The following is a 24,376-nucleotide window of genomic DNA, read 5'->3' on the forward strand; positions in this document are numbered from 1 at the left end:
GTGTTTCCACGCAACACCCAGAATGCGTCGGAACCTAACGCAACGAGGAGAAATCTTTTCATTTCTCCTTGTGCTTTCCTTTTTCTATGTGTGCACACATACGAAGAGGAAATCGCCTGAATTGATTGCTTCTGTGAAGGAAGGTCCGCACTAAACCAATCAGCCCCGCAAAGCAGGCTCCCTTGCACCATGCTGCCAGGGTGCCTGCGCTAGGGCACGGCAGCCCATTGTGAGCCAGGGAAAAGGACAGAAATGAACCCTGTCACATTAATGCAGCGTATTCCTGTCCTTTTGTTTTGACATAGGGCAGCTCAGCAAGACTCCTTGCGGCGCTGCCCTGTGTCAAAACCTCATACGAGGCGCCTCGTGTTTTCATTGAAAAGTCCATAGATTCCAACCAGGAATTACTTTTTTTGAGTTTCCCCGAATTTTGTTCCATATTCTTCACTGGTGAGTCTGAAGCCCTCAATCAAGGTCCCCCTTATGAGGTCATAAGACTCAGCATCTTTCTCAGGTAATGTTAGGAGTCTATCCCTGCACTTCCCTGAGAATAGTTCCCACAAGGGAGGGCTCTAGTTTCTTCAGCTACCCTTCTAGTTATGCAGGTCCACTCGAAAGCAGTGAACCATTTGGTGAACCATTTGGTAATATCATCACCATCTGCATATTTAGGGACAATCCCTTTGGGGAGTTTGTAATCAAACAAATCTTCTCTCTACTTAGTTATAAAATTGCTGCCACCAGAGATGGGTTCTAGGCCCAGCTCTCTTCTATGTCTTTCTAAGTCCAGGAGTTGATTCTCTTAGTCCAACCTCCTGGCCAATCTTTCTAGTGTGAGAGCTTGTCGTCTGAGGGTTCCTCATCTCTTCCTGAGTGGATGGACTCAGCCCCCCCCGGTCCGCCTCCCAGTAGTCTTTAACTTTCTCAGACTGGACTACTACATCTAGGTTGTCTTGTTTGAATTCTGCTTACAGCCTCATAAGCTTCTCTCTGTTATCACTTCTCTCAGTTTTGATACCATAACCCTTACAGAGGGCCCTGAGCCTGATACAGGTCATGCCCATGTTAGACGCTAGGTCGAGCTCCTGGGCCTGGTTATGGGAACTTTTTAAGACGTTGAAAAAAAATCTAACACCACTTATTTGTGTCCTAACTGAAGTAACTGACTTGTAAATTTCTAATCACTTAGTTTCAAAGATGGAGCCAAGGCCCTAGCAGTTCATTTTAGACATTTTGAGAAAGAGGCCAATCGAAAAATACGACTAAAGACAATTATGGAGATTCATGTGATCACGTATTGACAAAGTGGTATCAGCAAACGCAAAGTCGTAAATCGCAAAGTCGTAATTCCCACCGCTGTACCACCAAATGTAGGAAGCTGACTCTCTGTACAGTGTACTAAAATGAAGTACACTATATAGAGAGTCCAGGGGATCCCCAATTAGTGTGCAGAGGCAAAATAGACAGTACTAACGCTCTATTTTGTGGTAGTGTGGGCACTACCACAAAACTTGATCCCCCCGGATCAAGTAAGTGAGAGGAATTTACTTTTATGCCCTGAAGGCCTCGGGGGTATTGCGAGAAGCGCGGAATGGCTGAGGAGTGCTGAACGGAGGGTGGGGCCCCGTGCCTGACAGCCTGGTAAAGGTGTAACGACTGAAGAGCCTGGGACTCGAGTGGCCTGGGACCAGCACTGTGCGCAGAGTCGTGGGACAAATGGGTTCGAAAATTCAATGCCCCTGGAGCACTGTACGCAAAATGGCCATCGACTGAGTTATGTGCGTTCACCGGAGTGATAGCAGGAGGCAGAGTCGTGTGGCTGTGGTGCCCTTTCCCTCACCCCCCCCCCGGATCAAATAGGCGCAAGGAATTCACTTTTACATCCTGGAGACCTCGGGGGCATTGCGAGAGGTGTGGAGGAGCTGAGCAGTGCCAAACGGAGGATGGGGCTCTGCCATTGATGGGTCTACTGCTGAGGTGTAGTTACTCGGCTGGAACATGCAGGCGAACTGGCGAGGTGATTCCTGTTGGAGCGGAAAGGCTGCAGGACTACCCATTAGGAAAGAATTGGAAACAAGAATCTCCCACAGTGTGCATGGCATGGAGGGGCCAGGAGAAGGCCTGAGCCTGTGAAGTGAACAGATGGACTGTGCTTCTTGATGCCATGACCCAGCCGGAAAAGGAGGTAAATGGAATATAATTGCTTTGAGCACCCTATTGCATACTTTGAAGACACCATTGGCTAGGATCCCGCACTGTGCGAGGAAAGGGTGAGATAATAGTCAGAGAGAGAAGAGACGTTGAGGGGCCAGAACCCTTCCAGAGTTGTGGACATGTCGGCGCGGAGGCAGAACATACTTCAGCTGGCTGGGGAGTGTGCGTGGACCAAACAAATACCCTAGACAAGATGGATCATGGGCAAGGAAGACCCCAAACTAAGGAAACTTAATTTTGAGAAGCCGGGTGGTAGGTCAGACGCCACAAACACAACAATGGTGGAAGGAGGTGATGTTGCAGGTCTCCCGCAGATAGCACCCCAGAGCAATGAAGCACTAATGTCTGAGTTGCGAGCAGGGTTCAAGGCGCTGGATACGCGATTCGACTCACTGGACAAACGGCTCGATAGAATGGGGGCATGATTGGATCAACACGAAGGTAGGCTGGAGACAGTGGAGGGCAGGATTTTGGATCCGGAAGGCAGAGCTGCACAAACCACTAAAAAGATTGAGAGAACGGAAAGGGTGCTCAAAACAATGGCTATCAAGAATGAAGAATTGGAGGCTCATGGAAGGCGTAATAACGTGCACATTATGTTGTGTGCCGGAGTCCACGAATATAGGCCGGTTGGATGGATTTGTTGAGAGGTTGCTAGTCGAGTTGTTCGGCCGAGAATCCTTCACTGCTACATTTGTCATTGACCGAGCACATCGCACCATGGGCCCTCGGCCTAATCCTGGCTGTCCTCCGCGCCCCATACTGGTGAGGCTTCTCAACTTCAGGGACCGGGACACCGCCTTGGAATGGTGAGAGAGAAAGGAACATTGGACTGGCAGGGTTCGACTATAGCTTTGCACCCTGACTTCACGGTAATGGTATATGACGCTCGTAAGAAATACGCTGCAGTCAAACTTGCTTTGAGAAAAGCTGGGCTGTGGTATGGCATGTTGTATCCTGCAAGACTCAGAGTAGATGTGGAGGGCCGGTCCCAAATTGTTGAGACACCTGCTGCAGTGCAAGAATTGATTTGATTGCGAGACGGGAGCGAACACCAGAAAAAGTCTCCAACTCCGGATCGTTCGCCTGGGCTACCAAACTCCGGTGCTAGTGCTGACTTGTTCTCGGCCAGCTGATAGACTACCTGCTATGAACATGGCTGATGAGTATTACCGGAGTTTTAATGTATTACTGCACATGGGGGCGATCGCTGTCCGAGGGGTGGGCTGTTTTTTCATCCATTTCTTTATTGATCAAGTATGGTTGGGGACTAGGCGTAGCATTGTCACCCCCCCCTCCCCAGTGCTTAGGCACCTGCACCTGTTGTGTGTTACGATCTCAGTGTTATGATTACCTTAATGTTTGGGACTTGGGATTTTCCCCTATATGAGTCTGAGGGAATGGTAGGGGGTTGGGAGAATGGGTTCAATTTACAGATTTGTTTGTTTTGCAAACTTATAGACACATGCTAAGAATAAACGTACTGATTGTGAGACCATTTAGCAGCATATGTACTAAATTGAAGTCTAATGCATAGCGATAATGTTGTTGATACCGTAGCGCTTATGTCTTGTAATGTGCGGGAACTCAATGATGTTCGGAAGAGGAAACAATTATTAAACTATTTACAGCATCACAATGTTGACATTGCATTCCTGCAGGAAACCCACCTGTCGCCGCATAACCCCCCAATTTTGCCAGTAGTTGAGGCGTAAATCGCTACTTTGCCAATTACAGTATCTATTCTAGAGGGGTGGCCATATTGCTCCATAAGATAATACCTTTTAGAGCGGTGGAGGTATACTCGGATCGGGAGGGCAGGTACCTACTAGTAAAAGGATGGCTATAAGGGCATACAACATTATTTGTTACTGTATATACCCCTAATGTAGACGATGCAGTATTTTTTACTGATCTACAGGCTAGTATTGGCAGGATGGGGGTAGAACAGGTGTGCCTGGGCAGGGATTTGAATATCCTATTGAACCAACGTTTTGATAGCACAGCTAGCATGTCAGATACGAAACCAAGAGCCAGGCAAACTCTGACAGGACTGTTAGAGACATATCAGCTGACTGATGCATGGCGACACGTATATGAAGATAAGCCGATGTACACACGCAATTCAGCACCACATAACACATGGACAAGACTGGATTATTGGTTTCTCACTCCCAACGTGATTACATGGTTAAATAAGACTGGACACCTGCCGCACACCTTGTCGGACCATGCTCCGGTCACGGTGGGGCTGAGGATCCCTGGCCCGGGTGTTAGAGCCAAATGGTGGCGGTTCCCTGAGATGGCACTACGGGATTCTGCCTTTGCTAGCGAACTTGGTCAGGCCATTGATTAATTTTTTGTATTAAATTAAGGGTACGGTGGACACAAAAGTGATACTATGGAAAGTGTTTAAAGCATACATAAGAGGGGTATGTATATCAAAAGGGGCCGGGAGTCTTAAAGACCTGCGAGGCTGAGGCCAGTAATGCCTACTTAGACGAAATAGCGTTAGTGTGGCTGGAGAATGTGCATAGAGAGTTCCTGGCAGAGCCTTTTACAGTGGACGATGTGTTTCAAGTCATAGACGAGATGGTTGTGTCCAAAGCTCCCAGTCTAGATGGATTTCCTGGCAATTTCTATAAAGCCTTCAAAAGAACATTGACCCCCTACCTGATAGATGTCTATCAGGAAGGAATAGAAAGCGGTGTGCTCCCTCCAACTCTCCGAGAGGCAGTCATCACACTAATACCTAAGGCAGGGAAAGACCCCAAGTGCGGTGGATCATACAATTTATGCATTTGGTGTGGGGTGGCAGACAGCTGAGAATCAGCTGGGATACTTTGAAGCTCCCGTATGAGTGGGGGTGGGGGTTGGAATCCCTAATTTCACGTATACTACTTAGTGGAGTAGTGTAGTTTTTCCAGACACTGGTTTCATTCCGATTTCAGAATTCCATATTTACGCCCTGAGGCAGATTTGGCACACCCCACCCCCTTGTCTGCACTACTCCCGACTGGTTTAAAAAGAAACTTGGTGGACATACAAACGCTATCAACGACTAGCTGGGCCTGGTTGCAACTGACCCAAACCACCAGAGCACAGTTGCTGTACTCTTCAGCTCTTCCGCTGGCTGGGAACATCTGGGTACCCAATATTAAAGAGGGCACGATGCAACGAACATTAACCAAGTTCAACCTTGGCACAATTAGGGACATGTTCCCTGATGGACTTACATTCTCCAGGGAAGAAGATGGGAGACTCCAGGGATTAGAGCCTTTAATTTAAGTTGATTGCAGAGAGCGTTTAGAGCCCTGGTTCTGAGCTACCCACTGGAACCAGAGGATTTCCCCCGTTAACACTACTTATTAAGGATATCACCAGTGAGCACCTGATGGCGAGAATATACAGAGCCTAAACAAACCACTATACCTCGGCACTCTCCAAATTAATTCTAGTTGTTATATAGTTTTACACAATTACAATTAAACATCTGATATGACTGCTCAGGAAACCAATCCATACAATTAGATTGTTGCGCAATTTCGTGTAATGTCAAATTTGGCATTTTATACAAAAGTGCACAGCCAATAACCAAGGTGTAGTCCAAAACACAAGCAAATATTTCTTGACATAAGTTCTGTTGACATTAGTAAATACACGGAGGTGATGACCATGCGGCCTCGCTGTTGGTAATAGTGGAAAAACAGCCGACACGTGTTTCGTTACAAGGTAACTTCTTCAAGGCTTTGAGTGTATAAGTTGAAAAATCCAAGGAGAATTGGAAGCTAGTGTTGTATTCTTATGGAAATGGAAAATAGAGACGATCCTTGAAAAGGTCAATATTGAATCTCAGGCCATTCGTCTAAAGTGACTCCCAAAGCAGAGTAATAATCGGGAGGGAATCGTTTAGTAATGTGTAACTCCCTTAGTAACGTGAGGCACCTGTCGAAAGTCCCCACGATTAGGAGAATACTCCAAGGACAAGAAACGCTAATGCCAGTATATCTCCTAGTGTAGATGCGTACTCTATCTATTAATGTATAAAACTACTTCTTCGATTATGCTGAAAAAAGGTCACAGTATTGTACATCTCATGGACTTGTATTATAAAGAAATCAAAGGGTATAATAGGCCTCCATCGAAACAGCGCAAGCGCCGTTTTTCAGCGTAGTGTCCTCAGTTAAGTAGTTAATGTACAGAGCCTCACTGGCAATGCTCCCAGTTCGGGATGAGGGTGTAGTGCAGCCTGGAAATGGGGTCTGGGTGCCCCTATTACTGTTGACCAGTGGCAGCTATGCTGCAAACAAACGTGTAAAGTTTCTTTTAATCATAAGCATAAGATATTGCATTTCAAATTTTTATGGCGAGCCTACGTCTCTCCTGTCAGGACTCACCCAATGGGTCCATCGCGCCCACACACCTGCCCCAGATGTAGTGCCCTGATGGCTGATTTCTCACACATGGCCTGGAACTGTGTCAAAGTGGCGCGATCCTGGCGTGGGTTTTTAGTAAGCTATCGAAAATGACCGGCTTGAGCCTTTTGCCTTCGTCCAAGTAGGCACTGCTGGAGTATGTGAAGGAAATCGCGAAGCCATATAAGCGTTTCAGTGCAATTGCACGATTGTTAGTAAAAAGGGAAGTGGAGATTCACTGGGGAAATAAATACCCGCCAACACTAAAGGGTTGGATGCTCAGCATGGCTTATTGCAATACTACCAGTGGACTATATGCACAGTTACAACACCCAGTGTCTAGGCCGCTGGACATCTGGCAACCTTACAGTTCCTACTTACTGGAGCAAACATCTGTTAGTTCGCAGACTGAACAGGATGCTAACCCACAGAACAACATAAGCATTTGAGTATCTAGCTGGTGTAGGATATAAGCGATGAATGGGAATTATTCACTGTGTTACCTAGCGTTGAACGTTTATTTGTTTCTTACAGCATTACTGTTTATTAGAGAGTTATTAACTGACGTAAATGTCGAGCATGTGTATTGGAATGTACGCTTGTACTTTATACATTTTTTAAATAAAGGTTTAAAAAAGTATCCTTATATATGTTTTGAGAAAGTAAGTCTTTAAAATTGGAAAAATACTTGGCACAATCTCAGTAATTCAGAATAAAGCAGTGAAGTTCGAAATATGCAATTTCTTCAGTATTTTAGAACAAGGCGGAAAACATTGTCAAACATTTACCCTCGCGGTCAGTGAATAAAGCAATGGGTAGGCATAGTATGCAATAGCGTTAGGAACACCGCCAACACAGTTACCGTCGCAGGTAATACAAACAAGGTGTAAAGGTAGATAGAGGAGGACCACACACACATTTACCAGTGCGGTCAATGGAAGGCGGACTCCACCGAGGAGTTTCGGATGACCACGGTCCATTGGGGCTCAGAGGTTGCTCTTTTCTGGAAGGATGAAGGTCTTTGGTGGCCCAGGACTTGGATACGGCAGGCTGTTCAGGGTTACCTGGATCAGAGGTACCGGAGATCGTGGGTGACGGTATTGATCACCACCAGAACCGGTCAGGCCACAGGTGTGGTTCAGGGCAGTCCGTGGCGGGGGCGGTCGTACCCAAGTTGCGGCAGTCTCGCAGTTGATGCCACCAGGAATAGGGTTCAGGCTCACAGGAGCGGGACCGTTTCCTGCATTGGTCGCAGGTGCTGTGAGGAGCCCTCTCTCTGGTAGATGCGTTGAAGGTTCGGTCACCGGACTGAGGTCAACAAGCCTTGGTTGCTGCAACTGGAAAGTTGGTTGTGAGTCGCATCGACACAGTCAGTGCCGGTCGTCACCACTTGGAGATCTTTACCGGCAGACTGCCAGGGAATAGAGGGGCATATTATCAAGGGGGTTTATCTCCGCTTTTTTGGCTTTAAAAGCCAAGAAAGCGGAGATAAAATTATCTCCCTATTACCTAGCTGTCGCTAACACCAGTTAGCGACCGCTAGTAGGAGATAGCGACCGCTAGTAGGAGATAGCGACCATCTTGGGCCCCACTTTGCATGACATGCAAAGTGGGCGTGCCAAGATGTTAGCGACTGGAAACAGTCGCTAACATCTCTATCTCCTATTACCAACTTTTGGAGATATTCGCGCTAAGCGCGAATATCTCCAAAAACTAACACCTGCCCTGAGCAGTTCTTAGCCATGTTATCCAATGGGAGGTGGATAACATGGCTAAGAGTATTAGCTCGGTAATGCATGAATATCGCTGACTTTTCAGCGATATTCATGCATTGCGGCCGTTTTTTATCGCATTTGCGATAAACCTTGATAATAGCAAGGTTTATCTGCGATAATTTCTGACGATGCTTAGCGGTAAAAAATTTGTTGCTAAGCATCGTTAGCGATAAATATCGCTTAACGTTGGTAATATGCCCCAGAGCCTCTTGCTCAAAAGGAGGTTGTTGGCAATTTGTTGAAGGCTGGAAGGACTCTGGGGTTTCTTGGAGCCTTGCAGCTTTCAGGTCGAGACAGCACGCCACAACAGTCGCGTCCTTAAGCAGTGGCAGGTTTGGGTGCCAATTTCGTCCGCAGCAGGGCTTAGATCTTTCACCGGCAGCAACTCTTTTTCTGTTTCTTTTTTTGTCCATCTAATCTGATGTCAAAGTATCGGGGAGCCACCTAAATACTAAATTTAGGGGCATTAAAGGGAAGGACAAGTAGTAGCCAATGGGCTGCTTACTTGTAGGCTGCCCCTACACTCTCCATATGCTCACCCCATGCGACCAGTTCACTTATATTTACAGTTCCAAATTACATATTGCAAAAAGTTGGGGGCTAAAATATAAAAAGAAACACTTTCCTACAGGGACATGTAGTTTGTTGCTTTCTGTAAAGTACTTTGTCATCTCAGGCCCAGCATGTACGTCGTTTTGGCTTGGAAGGCAGATTTCATGCCAAAAATAGACTCTACTTTTAACCCAGAATGACCTGTATTTAGAACAAAACATCTGGAGAAAATGTGTAGGCACACAATAATTCTACCTAACATGTCTACGCGACCTGGAAATTTTTGTGGAGTCATGAAAGCTACTGCAGGAAGCTAATATTGTGTTGTATTTATGCTGGAATATAACATTACTCCACATTGATCATATTTCAAAATGCCAGAGTTTGCATGTTCTTGGCACAGTGCACATTTAGTAAATTACAACTGTGGCTTGTGCAGCAGGGCAGATGTTTCACAAGGAAACAACTTTTACTGTAATGTATAAAAAATAGATCTTATTGTGATATATTTTCACCAGCCTCGTCATGCTCACAAGTTACAAAAACACTGTCCAGCGAAAGAAGTTTCAAACCCTAACAAATAAATATGCAACATCAGCTTAATTCACTGGGGATGGACAGAAAATCATTAACATTTGAGGTAAAAAGGAGAGACAAATAGAAACACATTTAGTAGCTGGTTTGTACAAGGTGAAACCTGAAAACCTGGATTAATCGTGGCTTCCCTGCTTAGCCAAATTGTGTGATACTAGGCAAATATTTGACATCATCGATCCTTCACTATTTGGTATGGAAGCACCCTCAAATCCGTGAATTTAGAATACATAATATGTGTATGATTTAATGAGCTATATTGTTTGTTGCTTTATCTATAAGAATTTAGACAGTGCCAGCTTTAGAGTTAGAGGCGATTAGTACAACAATCTTTTTGGCTCCCCTCCCTCTGATGACATCCTTCTCCACAGATTTCCTCACTACCATCTTCTCATAGTGCCACTCACATCTCCACACCCCCCTCCTCACATGTATTTCTTTAGTTTTATTCCCTAAGGTGTCAGAGCACTGTAAATCAGTCTATAGAAAATGTTACACAAACCAATAAAGATTACCGTCCTGTGATTTGCATGTACACATTCTTTGCAGCAGGCATATTAACTCTCTGTGCTACTTTACGATGAGTCAACACTGACACTAGACAAAACTTCTATCTCTCTCCAGCAGAAACATCAATCGCCTGCATTATCAGGGCATTTTTATTGCTGCCTGAATCCTGCCGGACACACAAGGAAACAGCAGATGCTTTTAAAACACAAAGTTATTTCTGAAACCAGTGCCATGTCGTGTAGTTCCTATAAAAATTATACAGGATTTGCGCGTTCGGACAGCATACACTGTAGGATTGATGTCAGACTAAATCTAAACACCCGCACTGGGTATGTTGGCCTTCTGTATCAGCTAGCTCACAGTGCCTCTAGAAACTCCTCTTACCAAGGAGAGACTAGTTCTTGGCAACCATCGAACATGACAACCCTGATCCCTCAGGACCGTGGAAACAATGTACTACCTTTCGCTCAGTCACTCGGACTTACTTAGTCTCGGCGAGATACACAGAATAAACGGTCTGGCCGTTTTCAATAAGCATTTATTGAACAGTTGTTATTCTGGTGTAAAATAGAGGAGCTGCAACAACCGTTAGACAATAACAGATATAAATGATTAGAAGCACCATGAAAGTAAAAGGATGGTAAAGTTCTACCATCTTGCAGTAATCATGAATACATACAAGTTTATAAAATACATGATAATAAAAGAATGCGTACTCCTACAATGCCTCCCTAACTAGATGTACCTAAGTGTACCTAGCATGTGTGTAGGTGTTAGGTCAAGAATCCCTCTAGGATAAAGTCAACCCCATTACCTGGATTTAGAGACTGTGGGACTCTGTCTTGGTCTCGGGTTGGACACCCCGCAAGGGATGTTAGACCACTGCGAGCTGGAGTGTCTGCATGCAGGAACCTCAGCGTTTCGCATCAGTGTTGGCCGAGAAGTCCTGGTCTCCTCTTTCTTTTTTAGCAAGATGTGATGTATATGTACCCATAGGTCTCCCCACGGGATCCTACCTCACTGTATTACTTTGTCGGACTTATGATGACATCAGTAATTAACTTTATATATAGATTTTATACAGGAGATGGAAGTTCTGCTGTGCTTCCAAGAATCATCATGCATAATGTATGGGATTTTGAACCAGGAAAAACCTGTGTTCTGAATAAAGTGTAGTATCTAGGTAAAAGGTCAGTCCCTAACAACCGTTATGTATGTAATGTAGGGAAGAATATAGGTGAAGGGTTACGATGTTACCTGTGCCTATATTAAGGTACCTATATGGAATATAACAGCCGCTCCCAGGTCAGCACAGCTGCGGCTGCACAAGTCACACTGCTCTAAAGCCGCCCTTAATCTGGGTTACATACAGGGTTCATGTTCACTTTTAATAAGTACTTCTCAGCGCATCGCTATAATGTGACATATTAAAGTCAAAGCTCTGCATGTCAATTTTGAATTCCGCAGAGACTTTCTCATATCTTACATGATGTTTGGTGTATGATTCTCATGGCAAACCTTTTCCGGGCTTGTTGTAAAATTGTACAAGGAAAAGAGATACATAGTGGTCAGTTTCACATGAGGCTTCTGGTTGTCGAGGCAACATGTTGGAGGGTCATTGTGAAGAAGATTCTTTGGCATGTTGGTGTTTAAACTGGGGGTCGACTGGTGAGGTGTGGGCGCTTCACATCAGGATCCACTGACATCTATACATTAATGCATCTACAGGAAAGAAACATTATTTTCCAGTCACTGGATTACTACTTCCTCCCATGAGACATATCCCCAAAGGAAATATTTTATTATTTAAAAGCCTCTCTGCTTGTGCTCTTGGTCACATAGTTATCACTGCAGAAGGGGGTGGGAGGGAGGGATGAGGGGGTGAAGCTCTCTGTGCTTCTCACACCAGCTTCAGCTCCGCTCCCCCGAGACAGAAGTACGGGAAGAGCTTCTCTGTGAAGGGGGCCCACGGGAAGGTGTAGAGAAGCTCCAGGGAGTCAGCATTGTACAGGGACAGCCGACCCCCCTCATAGTCCAGATACACTCCCAGCTTTAGGGGAATGTCGCGAGGGGACAGAGGGGTTTGAGGGGAGGTGAGAGCCTTGTAGATACCATCACATCCCTCCACAGCCCACACTCCCTCCTCAGGTGACCATGTGAAGTCTCCTTTCTCGTTCACAGACTCTGCGGCGACCCCCACATGCCACACAACCCCCTCCTGCAGCACCTGCACCTCCCAGTAATGTCTGCCAGAGGTGAACCCCTCGCTCCCCAGCACACAAGGATAGAAGGTGAATCTCTTGGGACTGTTCGGCAGGGGCTGTGCTGTGCCTGTTCCTCTCACACGTCTTCGCCCCTCAGACAAGAGGAGCTGTGGATGAGCTGTGTCTGGATCCAGAGACACCATCACTGCAGAGAAGAGTTTCAGAATTAGAGATTTAATGACACAAATAAAGGCTGTAATTACTGCTTTCTGTTACAAATATGATTAACTTAAAACACATCTGGAAGAAGCACGCTATGCTACAGAGCACACAGCACTATACTGCTCACTACACTAAAGAGTGCATTCATCTGGACCACACACTACACCAAACAGCAACACAAAGACAGGACATTCTACTACACACTACTCTGCACGATGCAACATACTACACCACACTCCCACACATGAGCAAACTACACCACACTACCATACATGAAGGATACTACTGTACTACTCTACACCACACTACCATACACGAGGCATACACCTCTACACCCCACTATCACACATGAAGCACTCTACACTGCACCACACATGAACCGAACTACACTACACCATGCTACCACACATGATACATACTACCCTACATCACACTATGATACATGAGGCAGACTACACTACACCACACTATCCTAAATGACACACATTACACTATAACGCACATGACCCAAACTAAACTACACCACACTAACACTTATGACGCATACTACACTACACCACACTCCCACGCATGAAGAATATTCCACCACAATCATACTACCACATATAAACCAAACTACATAACACCACACTACCACACATGCCCCTGTTTTCAGGCAAGTCGCTCCCCACCCCACACAGCACCACCTGTGTGTCAGCACCCTCCAAGCCCGCTGCTACCGCTGCCTGAAGTTCAAGGCCAGTGGTAGGCTGCAGGTTCTGTGCCTGTTGCCTTGCTGTAATTTGCCTCCTTTACTGTGTTGTCTTTTATTGTGTTCATTTCTGTGTTTTTATTCTATTTTTATTCCCCTATTTTCATCTTGTATTTTACTGTGCCCTTCCGTTGACTTTTCCGCCAGTTTTTCCCGCCGCTGTGTCCCCGCCCCACTGCTCATCCAGTCGCTGCCCCGCTCCCGCCTCCCAGCTGCTCCTCCCTCCCACCTCCCCTTATATGGCGGCCCCGCCACTGGCATGCCATAGGCGCGCCTGTCTGCGCCCAGCGCCAGAACCCCTGGCCCCAGCGAACGCCATGACGCCCGACACTGCTACGAGGCCAGCACCCTCCTCACACCCAACACCGGACAACCACACACCTGCTTCCTGGCCGCCCCGAAACGCACACAAGGACCCTTCTCCTGCCGGAACTGCAGCTTCACCAGCATCAGATCTGCAAATCCACCCACCAGGAAAGAACGCAACCACCTCAGATGCATTCTTCTCAACACCTGCTCCGCCCGCAAACACGCTGTTGAACTCTGTTTCCTACTCGACTCAACCTCCCCAGACATTGCCTTCCTGACGGAGACCTGGCTGAACCCCTCCTCGGCACATGACATTGCCATAGCCATCCCGGACGGCTACAAGATCACCCGCAGGGACCGCACCAACAGATTAGGTGGAGGAATCGCCATCGTCCGCAGGAACACTCTCAGAATCTGGAACAACGACGACCGCCGAACACCTGCACTTCCAGATCCACACCGATCCCAACACCACGCTCAGAGGAACCCTCGTCTACAGACGGCCCGGACCCTGACCACAGTTCATCGACTCCATTGCCGACTTCGTCAGTACACATGCCCTCGCCTCCACAGACTACATTCTTCTTGGGGACCTGAACTTCCACCTCGAGAACAACAACAACACCAACTCCACCACCCTGATCGACAACCTCGCCAACCTCGGACTCAGGCAAGTAGTCACAACACCCACCTACTCTGCCGGCCACCGCTTGACCCCATCTTCTCCGCAAGCTCCCACGTCTCCTTCAACCACACCACCGAACTGCACTGGACCGAGCACTGCTGCATCCACTTCACCTTCCGGAAACCCACTACGCACCATCGCACCCAACAGATCCCCCGTCGCTGCTGGAGCAGTCACTGAAGACCAGCTAACCACCAACCTCGCCCAGAGCCCACCCACCGACCCCACCAACCCCGACACCGCCGCCCGCAACCTCAGACAATGGATCGACGGCTGCACCAACTCACTCGCCCAATCAAGAAACCCTCTAACAGACACACCAGCAAGAAAGCCTGCTGGTTCACTGAGGACCTCCAGGCCTCCAAGCTAACCTGCCAAAAGCTGGAGAAGAAATGGCACCGTGAACAGACACCGCAGCCCACAAGAACGTCACCCGCAGACATCATCACCTCATCAGATCTGCCAAAAGGGCCGCCTTCGAAGACCACCTAGACAACAACGCACACAACAGTAAAGAGCTCTTCAACATCGTGAAGGTACTCTCCAACGCCATCTCCAACACCAACGACATCCCACCTTCGCAAGACCTGTGCGACTCCCTTGCCACCTTCTTCCATCGCAAGATCGCAGACATCCACGACAGCTTCAACGTCATGACCCGCTACTTCGAGGAGAACAGCATCCTGGACCCATCCCAGTTTGGGTTCCGCAGCAACCACAGTACAGAAACTGCCCTCATCGCCGCCACCGATGACATCAGGGCCCCGCTAGACACAGAGAAGCTGCTGCCCTCATCCTCCTGGACCTGTCAGCCGCCTTCAACACTGTCTGACACCACACCCTACGCACACGCCTCCAAGACGCTGGGATCCGAGACAAGGCTCTGGACTGGACCACCTCCTTCCTCACCAGCAGAACCCAGAGAGTCCACCTCCCCCTTTTGCTCCAAAGCCACCGTGATCATCTGCGGCGTACCCCAGGGCTCATCCCTCAGCCGACATTGTTCAACATCTACATGGCACCGCTTGCCCATGTCGCCCGACAGCACGACCTCAACATCATCTCCTACGCCGACGACACCCAGCTAATCCTCTCCCTCATCAAGGACCCCCTCACCGCCAAAACCAACCTCCACGAAGAAATGAAAGCCGTCGCCGAGTGGATGGAGAACAGCCGACTGAAGCTAAACTCGGGCAAGACGGAAGTCTGTATCCTCGGCCGCACCGCCTCAGCCTGGGACGACTGCATTGGGAACAGCTCCAACACCCACGCAACCTAGGGTTCATCCTCAACTCTACCCTCTACATGACAAAGCAGGTCAACGCATCTCGTCCTCCTGCTTCAACACCCTCCGCACGCGCCGCAAGATCTACAGATGGATCCCCTCCGAAACAAGAAGAATGGCCACCCAGGCCCTCATCAGCGGCAGGTTGGACTATGGAAACGTCCTGTATGCAGGAGCCTCGGCCAAACTCCTGAAACAACTTCAACGCATTCAAAACGCCACTGCCTGCCTGATCCTAGACATCCCTCGCCTCAGCCACATCACACCCCACCTGAGAGACCTGTACTGGCTCCCCGTCAACAAGAGGATCACCTTCAAACTCCTCACCCACGCACACAAGGCACACCATAACACTGGACATGCATAACTCAACAGACGACTCAGCTTCTACACCGCCAACTGCCAGCTCTGCTCCGCCGACCTCGCCCTCGCCACCCTCCGCATGCTCCACAAGATCTACAGGTGGATCCCCACTGAAACAAGAAAAATGATCACCCAGGCCCTCGTCAGCAGCAGGTGGGACTACGGACACATCCTCTACGCAGGAGCCACGGCCAAACTCCTGAAACAACTTCAATGCATTCAAAATGCCTCTGCACGCCTGATCCTCTACAACCCTCGCGCAGCCACACCACACCCCACCTGAGAGACCTGTACTGGCTCCCCGTCAACATGAGGATCACCTTCAAACTCCTCACCCACGCACACAAGGCACTCCATAACACCGGACCTGCATACCTCAACAGACGACTCAGCTTCTACTCCCCCAACCGCCAGCTCCGCTCTGCTGACCTTGCCCTTGCCACTGCCCCCGCATCCGAAGAACGACCTCTGGCAGCAGATCATTCTTCCACCTCTCTGCCAAGACCTGGAACACCCTCCCCATCCCCTTACAACAGACCCAGGACCTACTACCCTTCAGAAGACTGCTCAAGACCTGGCTATACGAGCAGTAGCGGCATGCCCCTCCCCCCCAGAGCCTTGAGACCCTTATGGGTGAGTAGTGCGCTTTACAAATGTTCTGATTGATTGATTGATTGATTGATGCAACACTCCACACATGAACCAAACTACAAACATGACACATACTACACTACACCACACAAACCTCGCAACCACACATTACACATACTACACTACATCACATTACCATACATGCTATACTGCACCCCACTACCACACATGAGCCATACTACACTACACTACCACACATGAAGCATACTAGACTACATTATACACCGAGAAGAAGTGAGAAGTATTTGATATGGGTATATCCTCGTCTTCCCAGTTTCGCTACACAATAAACACAATGAGAGGGAACCCAGTTATCTTACAACAGTGTCTATCCTGCCTCTATCTGAGACCAGCGAGCGTAATGCACCCAGGTAAATCGGTGCTCGCTTCACAATTTTCTCAGACAGTCAAACATGTATATATTACCTACTGGCGGTCGCCAGTAGGTAGTTATAGTTAGGACCTAGTTTCCATAGGAAAAGCATTTTTTGATTTGCTAATAACTTTGGTGTCGTTTGACGAATCTTTGCGAAATTCTCCCCAAAAAGGTCTATCCAAGTCAGCTCCTATCCTGAAAGTTTGGGGGTGATTCTTCAAGCAGGGCTGAGAAAAAAGGGGGTCCCAAAACGCGTTTTTTCCATGTTAATTTCCATAGGATATTTTGAGATGGGCTACAGCCCGAACTGCTGAACGGAATTACCCCAAATTTGGCAAGCTTGCTTCAGAAAGCGACCTTCTTTTAAATGGTGTAAATCCGTTCAGTAGTTTTTGAGAAAGAAGAGCATTAGCACTTCTTTAATGTCAAAGGAAGAGCACCAGCACTTCTTTAATGTGAAAGGAAGAGCACCGGCACTTCTACAATGTGAAAGGAAGAGCACCAGCACTTCTTTATTGTGAAAAGAAGAGCACCAGCATTTCTATAATGTGATAAGAAGCACATCAGCACTTTAATGTGAAAGGAATAGCACTAGCACTTGTCAGAAGGTTGCTCTATTTATAATAGGAGAGCAAATAGCTACTCATGGGTAGTAAGTAACTACACTAGCAATAGACAGCACTAGAGAGCGCACTGTACTAGATGGTGCAGTGTAGCAGACAACTTCCATAAGGTACACTGTTCTAGTCAGTACACTGCATTAGGTATCTCCCTTTACTAAACTGTAAATTGATACTTGTATAGCGCACTACTCACCCACAAGGGTCTCAAGGCGCTTGTACGAATACCGCTGTGGAACCCATCCTGGCTTTCCCTGTGAGGTGTCCACTCCTGGGCACCCCCAAGGTGGAGGCCAGGCATCCTTAGCGTTGTGGGGGCCGTTGTGGAGATTAAGCAAGCTATTGCCCAGAGGTGCAGAGTGGGACCCATGATTAGAATAGGCACCGAGGCGAGAATTATCAGGTCCGAGGAATTTTGAGCCCAAGACCCGCCGAGGTGGGGAATTGAACCCTGGTCCCGGGATAGACCTCTGCATCAGGGTCTGCCGCTCTAACCATTGAGCCACACTTCTCCACACTGTAAAGTGTACTACACAGCACTATGCACAAGAGAGCACACAGTACCAGACTGTAGATGGTTGTCTACATGAGACAGCATGGTGCACTAGACAGGACAATGTACTATAGGGCGCAGTACACTAGAGAGCACATTATAGTAGATGTAAAATTACACTGCACACTGCACTAGGCAGCATATTTCACTAAACAGTCCACTGCATACTGTAGCAAAGTTCATCAGACAGCACTCTGCATTAACCAGAGCAGACCAACAGGCAGGACACTGTAAGGTACAGCACATCGCACTATGCAGTACATTAGACTGCACACTGTACAAGGTAACACACAAGGCTATGCACTAGACCACACTTTTCACGAGAGAGCACAGTGTACTAGAAGGAGCACTGTACTAAAAGGGACATTGCTCTAGGCTGCACAGTGCAATAGACACAATAATGTTCTAGATGGCACATGGTACCGGAAGCCACACTGTAATCCACAGCACAATGTAGTAGACAGAATATGCACTAGTGACCCTACAGAACCTGATGGTATACTGTACTGGGCAGGGACCACACAGTAATAGATAGAACTCTGCACTAGAAGGCACACTGCACTATTTGGCACACTGTCCTAGACAAAATACTGTGGTACACTGTTCTAGCCGATACACTATACTAGATAGCATACTGTATTAAACTACACTCTGCACTAGGCATCAAACTGTACTAAAATGCTCACTGATGGTGCAGTGAACTAGACAGAACAACTCACATGCCAGAAGTCTGTACTAGACAGTAATCTGTGCTGCAAAGCATATCATATTAGACATGCTGTGTAGTACACTGGGTACACTGTACTATACAGCACAATACATTACACAGAACACCACACTGCACAACGCATGATAGAGAACACTACATCAGACATTGGGAAACAGTCTATACAACAAAGTCTTTAGCACACAATGCCTTTACCATGCATGCCTATACCATACAGGTGTGTGTGCCTTTACCACACAGCCTTTAGCACGCATGCCTTTACCACATAGGTTAAAAAAAAATTGTAAATTGATACTTGTATAGCGCACTACTCACCCACAAGGGTCTCAAGGCACTTGTACAAATACCGCTGTGGAACCCATCCTGACTTTCCCTGTGAGGTGTCCACTCCTGGGCACCCCCAAGGTGGAGGCCGGGCATCCTTAGCGTTGTGGGGGCCGTTGTGGAGATTAAGCAAGCTATTGCCCAGAGTTGCAGAGTGGGACTCCATGATTGGAATAGGCACCGAGGCGAGAATTATCAGGTCAGTGGAATTTTTGAGCCCAAGACCCGCCGAGGCGGGGAATTGAACCCTGGTCCCGGGCTAGACCTCTGCATCAGGGTCTGCCACTCTAACCATTGAGCCACACTTCTCCACTGTGTGGTAAAGGCATGCGTGCTAAAGGTATGTGTGCCTTTACCACACAGCCTTTAGCACGCATGACTTTACCACACAGGTATGTGTGCCTTTACCACACAGCCTTTAGCACGCATGCCTATACCACACAGGTGTGTGTGCATTTACCACACAGCCTTTAGCACGCATGCCTTTACCACACAGGTATTTGTGCCTTTACCACACTGCCTTTAGCACGCATGCCTTTACCACACAGGTATTTGTGCCTTTACCACGCTGCCTTTAGCACGCATGCCTTTACCACACAGGTATTTGTGCCTTTACCACGCTGCCTTTAGCACGCATGCCTTTACCACACAGGTATTTGTGCCTTTACCACACTGCCTTTAGCACGCATGCCTTTACCACACAGGTATTTGTGCCTTTACCACGCTGCCTTTAGCACGCATGCCTTTACCACACAGGTATGTGTGCCTTTACCACACAGCCTTTAGCACGCATGCCTTTACCACACAGGTATTTGTGCCTTTACCACGCTGCCTTTAGCACGCATGCCTTTACCACACAGGTATTTGTGCCTTTACCACGCTGCCTTTAGCACGCATGCCTTTACCACACAGGTATTTGTGCCTTTACCACACAGCCTTTAGCACGCATGCCTTTACCACACAGGTATTTGTGCCTTTACCACACATCCTTTACCAAGCATGTCTTTACCAATCAGGTATTTGTGCCTTTTCCACGCATGCCTTTCCCACTCATGTATCTGTGCCTTTACCACCCATGCCTTTACTACACAGGTATTTGTACCTTTACCACACTGCCTTTAGCACACATGCCTTTACCACACAGGTATTTGTGCCTTTACCACACTGCCTTTAGCACGCATGCCTTTACCACACAGGTATTTGTGCCTTTACCACGCTGCCTTTAGCACGCATGCCTTTACCACACAGGTATTTGTGCCTTTACCACACTGCCTTTAGCACGCATGCCTTTACCACACAGGTATTTGTGCCTTTACCACGCTGCCTTTAGCATGCATGCCTTTACCACACAGGTATGTGTGCCTTTACCACACAGCCTTTAGCACGCATGCCTTTACCACACAGGTATTTGTGCCTTTACCACGCTGCCTTTAGCACGCATGCCTTTACCACACAGGTATTTGTGCCTTTACCACGCTGCCTTTAGCACGCATGCCTTTACCACACAGGTATGTGTGCCTTTACCACACAGCCTTTAGCACGCATGCCTTTACCACACAGGTATTTGTGCCTTTACCACACATCCTTTACCAAGCATGTCTTTACCAATCAGGTATTTGTGCCTTTTCCACGCATGCCTTTCCCACTCATGTATCTGTGCCTTTACCACCCATACCTTTACTACACAGGTATTTGTACCTTTTCTGTGCATGCCTTTACCAGACAGGTATGTGTGCCTTTAGCACACAGCCTTTACCATGCATGCCTTTACCACACAGGTATTTGTGCATTCCTAAGAAAGAGCAACATTTAGTTAGTGCCTATTTAGGAAGAGTTTGAGGGTCATGAGGCAAACAGAAACACCAAGCCAGAATATATTGATGAACTCTCAAGACACATCACAAAACTTCTGATTCCAAATTAGGTATCACACCGATTTAATTAAAGATTGCATTTCGGGGGGAATCATTATTACAAGGCACACATTTCACCAGATCAGCCCTCATGGAATTTGTGCCAGAAACATTAAGGGAGAGAAGAAAAATTAAGAGAAAGAGAGGGAGAGAGAAACAGAGACAGACGTGAGTATAGATGTGCGTCGTGTGGTTGGGTGAACGTTAGCAAAAGAGGCGATCTTAGTAAATGTGTGCATGCGATAGGTTGGTGTAGATGCACGTGCTAGGTCAGTATAGACGCACTAGAGAGCAGAGAATGTGTTATGCAAACAGTGCAAAATGCAGCCGCTAGGTTTCTACTAGGAATCCCTAAATTGTAGTGAGAAGTCGCATTAAGTTCAAGGCCCTCTGCACCACCCACAAGGCTCTGCATAGCACTTTCTGAGTTCCTGAAGCACAGCTTCGAGTGGTGTAAACCCAGCAGACTTCTACGCTCAAGGAACTGGTGGTCCCCAGATTCCATACGTTGAACTGGGGAGGATGACGCTTTTTCACAGGAACAACCAAGCTCTGGAACATTCTTCCTCCCTACATTAGAGCCCTGCCTATTCTGCTATTGTTTAGAAAGGATCTAAAGACATGGCTGTTTAATAATTAAGGTTTTGTTAATTGTGCTCTGTAGTAGTCAGCGCCAAGACAGCAAATGGTATATGAGCGCTCTATAAAATCCTTTAACATAACATAACATGCAGCAAATACATATTTCTGAGGTAACCTCCCATTCAAAAGGGAAAGTCTTAAAATACTGCAATAATGGAGTTTGCTGCAGTTTTCCATCCTAGCTGTGTCATTAATGTCGTGTTTGAAATTACTGTATCTGTATTTCCGAAACATTTTGCATGATGTCTAAGGGAAAACAGCAATTTAAACTCATGAAATGCTGCAGCACCTATAGAGAATGGGTAAAAGTAACATTCTAGAAAAAGCTGAACAAGACAAAGGTTGCAGACACAAATCAAGCAATTGTTCCCTGACTCAAGTGCACATTACCCTTAAATACCAAACCATAGCATCACAACATTCCATCCCATCTCATCAAATCCCATTCAGACCATAATATACCATCCCACCATACCATACCATACCATACCATACCATACTATAACAAACCACAATATCCTACCCTCTCATACCATAACAGCCATACCATTTTACACCACACCTCACGATTTTCATGAAAAGTAATATACAGAGCTAATCATCACAGTGATATTTACCTTTATAACTCTTCGCAGCCTCTGGGCTCTGAATCGTCACATCATTGCACCTGTAATAACACACACATCATCTTTGTATTAAAGAGCAATGACAGCTACAGGAACAAAGGATGAACATTGTATTAACACCTGTGTTTGAAATAAGGTTCAGTATTAAGAGCAGCGCCTGCGGACTAGAGCTCAGTGTGAGTTACTGTTTATACACAACAGACAAAGCTCTAACGATATCCAAAAGTGACTTTAATATCTTGTGACAGGATGTGGGTGTTCTAAGGCAGATAGCTCAGTGAGACAAGCGTGCTTTATGTGATGATATGGAGTGCCTTAGCGTGGGTCTTCTAGGAGAGGCGGTTAGCTCAGTGAGACCACCGTGCATCATGTGATGACACAAAGCACCATGGTGTGAGTCTTCTAGGAGCAGAGCTTAGGTCAGTGAGAGTGGGGCAGACTAACAGGTGACATCTGCTCCTGGTGGAGTCTCGAATATATATTTGATAAATACTTTCCTACCTGAGGTCCATATGTATTCCTGCCAGCACCCACAACACAACACTTCCACACCCAATCCCTGCCCGTGTGAACCTTGACACTATTCCTCTACAACCTTGGACGGATTATGACACAACCTCTGTTACTGCAAACTCCAACATCACTGCTCTAGGACGCGCAATCTACCTGAAGGAACTACGTGGAATCTTCCCTTTGCACCTGGACGCCTATTCCGGCTGAATCAAGAGCGGGAGAAACTGTCGCCCAGTGAACTGCTGAGGGAGAGCTGGGGGTTTGTTGTCGAGTTTGCCCATCTGTGCCTCGAGTCACCCGCGGACCGCGCGCTGCTTACCTACAACATCCAGCAGGCAGCGCGGTCTTGCGTGAGGTGCCGGGCCGAAGACACGCCCCCTTGACCTTTAAACAGCTCACCGGTCCAACGCGCAGCGGGTCGTGCGCGGGCTCGACCGGGAGAAGCCTGGGACAAGGGCAGGCCCTCTGAGGCCCTCAGAGGCTTAAGGAGGCTGGGCTGGGCCATACCACTTACATCTATTCCATCCTAACTGTGACTCCTAAGAAAATAGGTATCGTGGATACATTATCTTGCACTACCTGCATATAGCTTCTTACTACACACTACTGTATTGCTAGGTTGTACTTTTATATCCTCAACTTTCAATAGTACATGTACCATCTTATTACCTAGCTGAATATGCCTGCAAGGGAAAGAAATCACTAGTGGGGGGCTATGGGAGGGGTACGCTCGATCATTTTATCAACGAAGCGGCGGCTAGGCTCGAGCGTGAGATTACCATCACCGAGCGCCGCATCTCAACCGAGCTACAAAATAAACGCTCTTCCCTAGGCCCTCTCCAGTTAGCCACTACCCCTGTATGTGACTCAGACAAAAAGAACTACCTACTTAGTAATATTAGTCTGTGACTGATTCAAACAGCCTAAATAGCAGCAAAGATTCCAGTTTAGAGCATCCCCTAGTAATAATATCTGATGAACCTCCCACCCAGGAACGTCTAAACCCGATAGTTTCCAAGAAACTCCATGCCCAAAGTTCAACAAAATGTAACTCACAAAAAAGAAAAAGGGGTTCCAAAAGACATGGGGGTAGACAGGCGAAAACAGCTACAGCCAATATATATTTCTCCAAACACCATACCCCTGGTCATGAGCTTTCCATAACAGATTTAAATTCAAGTCAGCCGTCAATATCGCCTCCCTCATTACAACAGATTACTGGAGGTATAGAAACCCTGGTAAAATCCTTAATCCTACCAATTGTTGAAAGAATGAGAAGGGTGACTGCGCAATTGGACTCTATCGAGGCAGCTGTTAAACTAAACTCGGGCTTACTAAGGGAAGCAACAAAAAATGCAGCCACTGAAGCTAGTAATACTGAACAAGCTACAGTGAATAACAGCATAACTAAGGGGAAAAATAATTCAGACCACATACAATCATTAGTGGAGACCACTCAGCCTCCAACTCCAACTCCTACCATATCAACAACAAGAGCAGTGGGTACCGAGAGAAAGGAGACCAGGTCCATGCCATCAAAGTCTGATGTTAA

The 24,376-nt window shown here is 47.2% G+C and overlaps 1 protein-coding gene across 1 annotated transcript in view; it reads right to left on the bottom strand.

Moving 5' to 3' along the window:
- Positions 1 to 10,578: 10,578 nt before the first annotated feature.
- The window catches only part of LOC144754192 (E3 ubiquitin-protein ligase TRIM39-like), a 199,921-nt gene continuing 186,123 nt past the window's right edge, over positions 10,579 to 24,376 (bottom strand). Inside the window, exons 5-6 of the mRNA XM_078641775.1 lie at positions 22,303 to 22,352; positions 10,579 to 12,469 (exon numbers count right to left, since the gene is read on the bottom strand). Of these exons, the coding sequence (XP_078497901.1) occupies positions 11,961 to 12,469; positions 22,303 to 22,352 (559 nt within the window). The 3' untranslated portion in view covers positions 10,579 to 11,960. The remainder of the gene's footprint in view (positions 12,470 to 22,302; positions 22,353 to 24,376) is intronic.

Source organism: Lissotriton helveticus, chromosome 5_1 (genome assembly GCF_964261635.1).
Source record: "Lissotriton helveticus chromosome 5_1, aLisHel1.1, whole genome shotgun sequence".
Taxonomy (NCBI): Eukaryota; Metazoa; Chordata; class Amphibia; order Caudata; family Salamandridae; genus Lissotriton; species Lissotriton helveticus.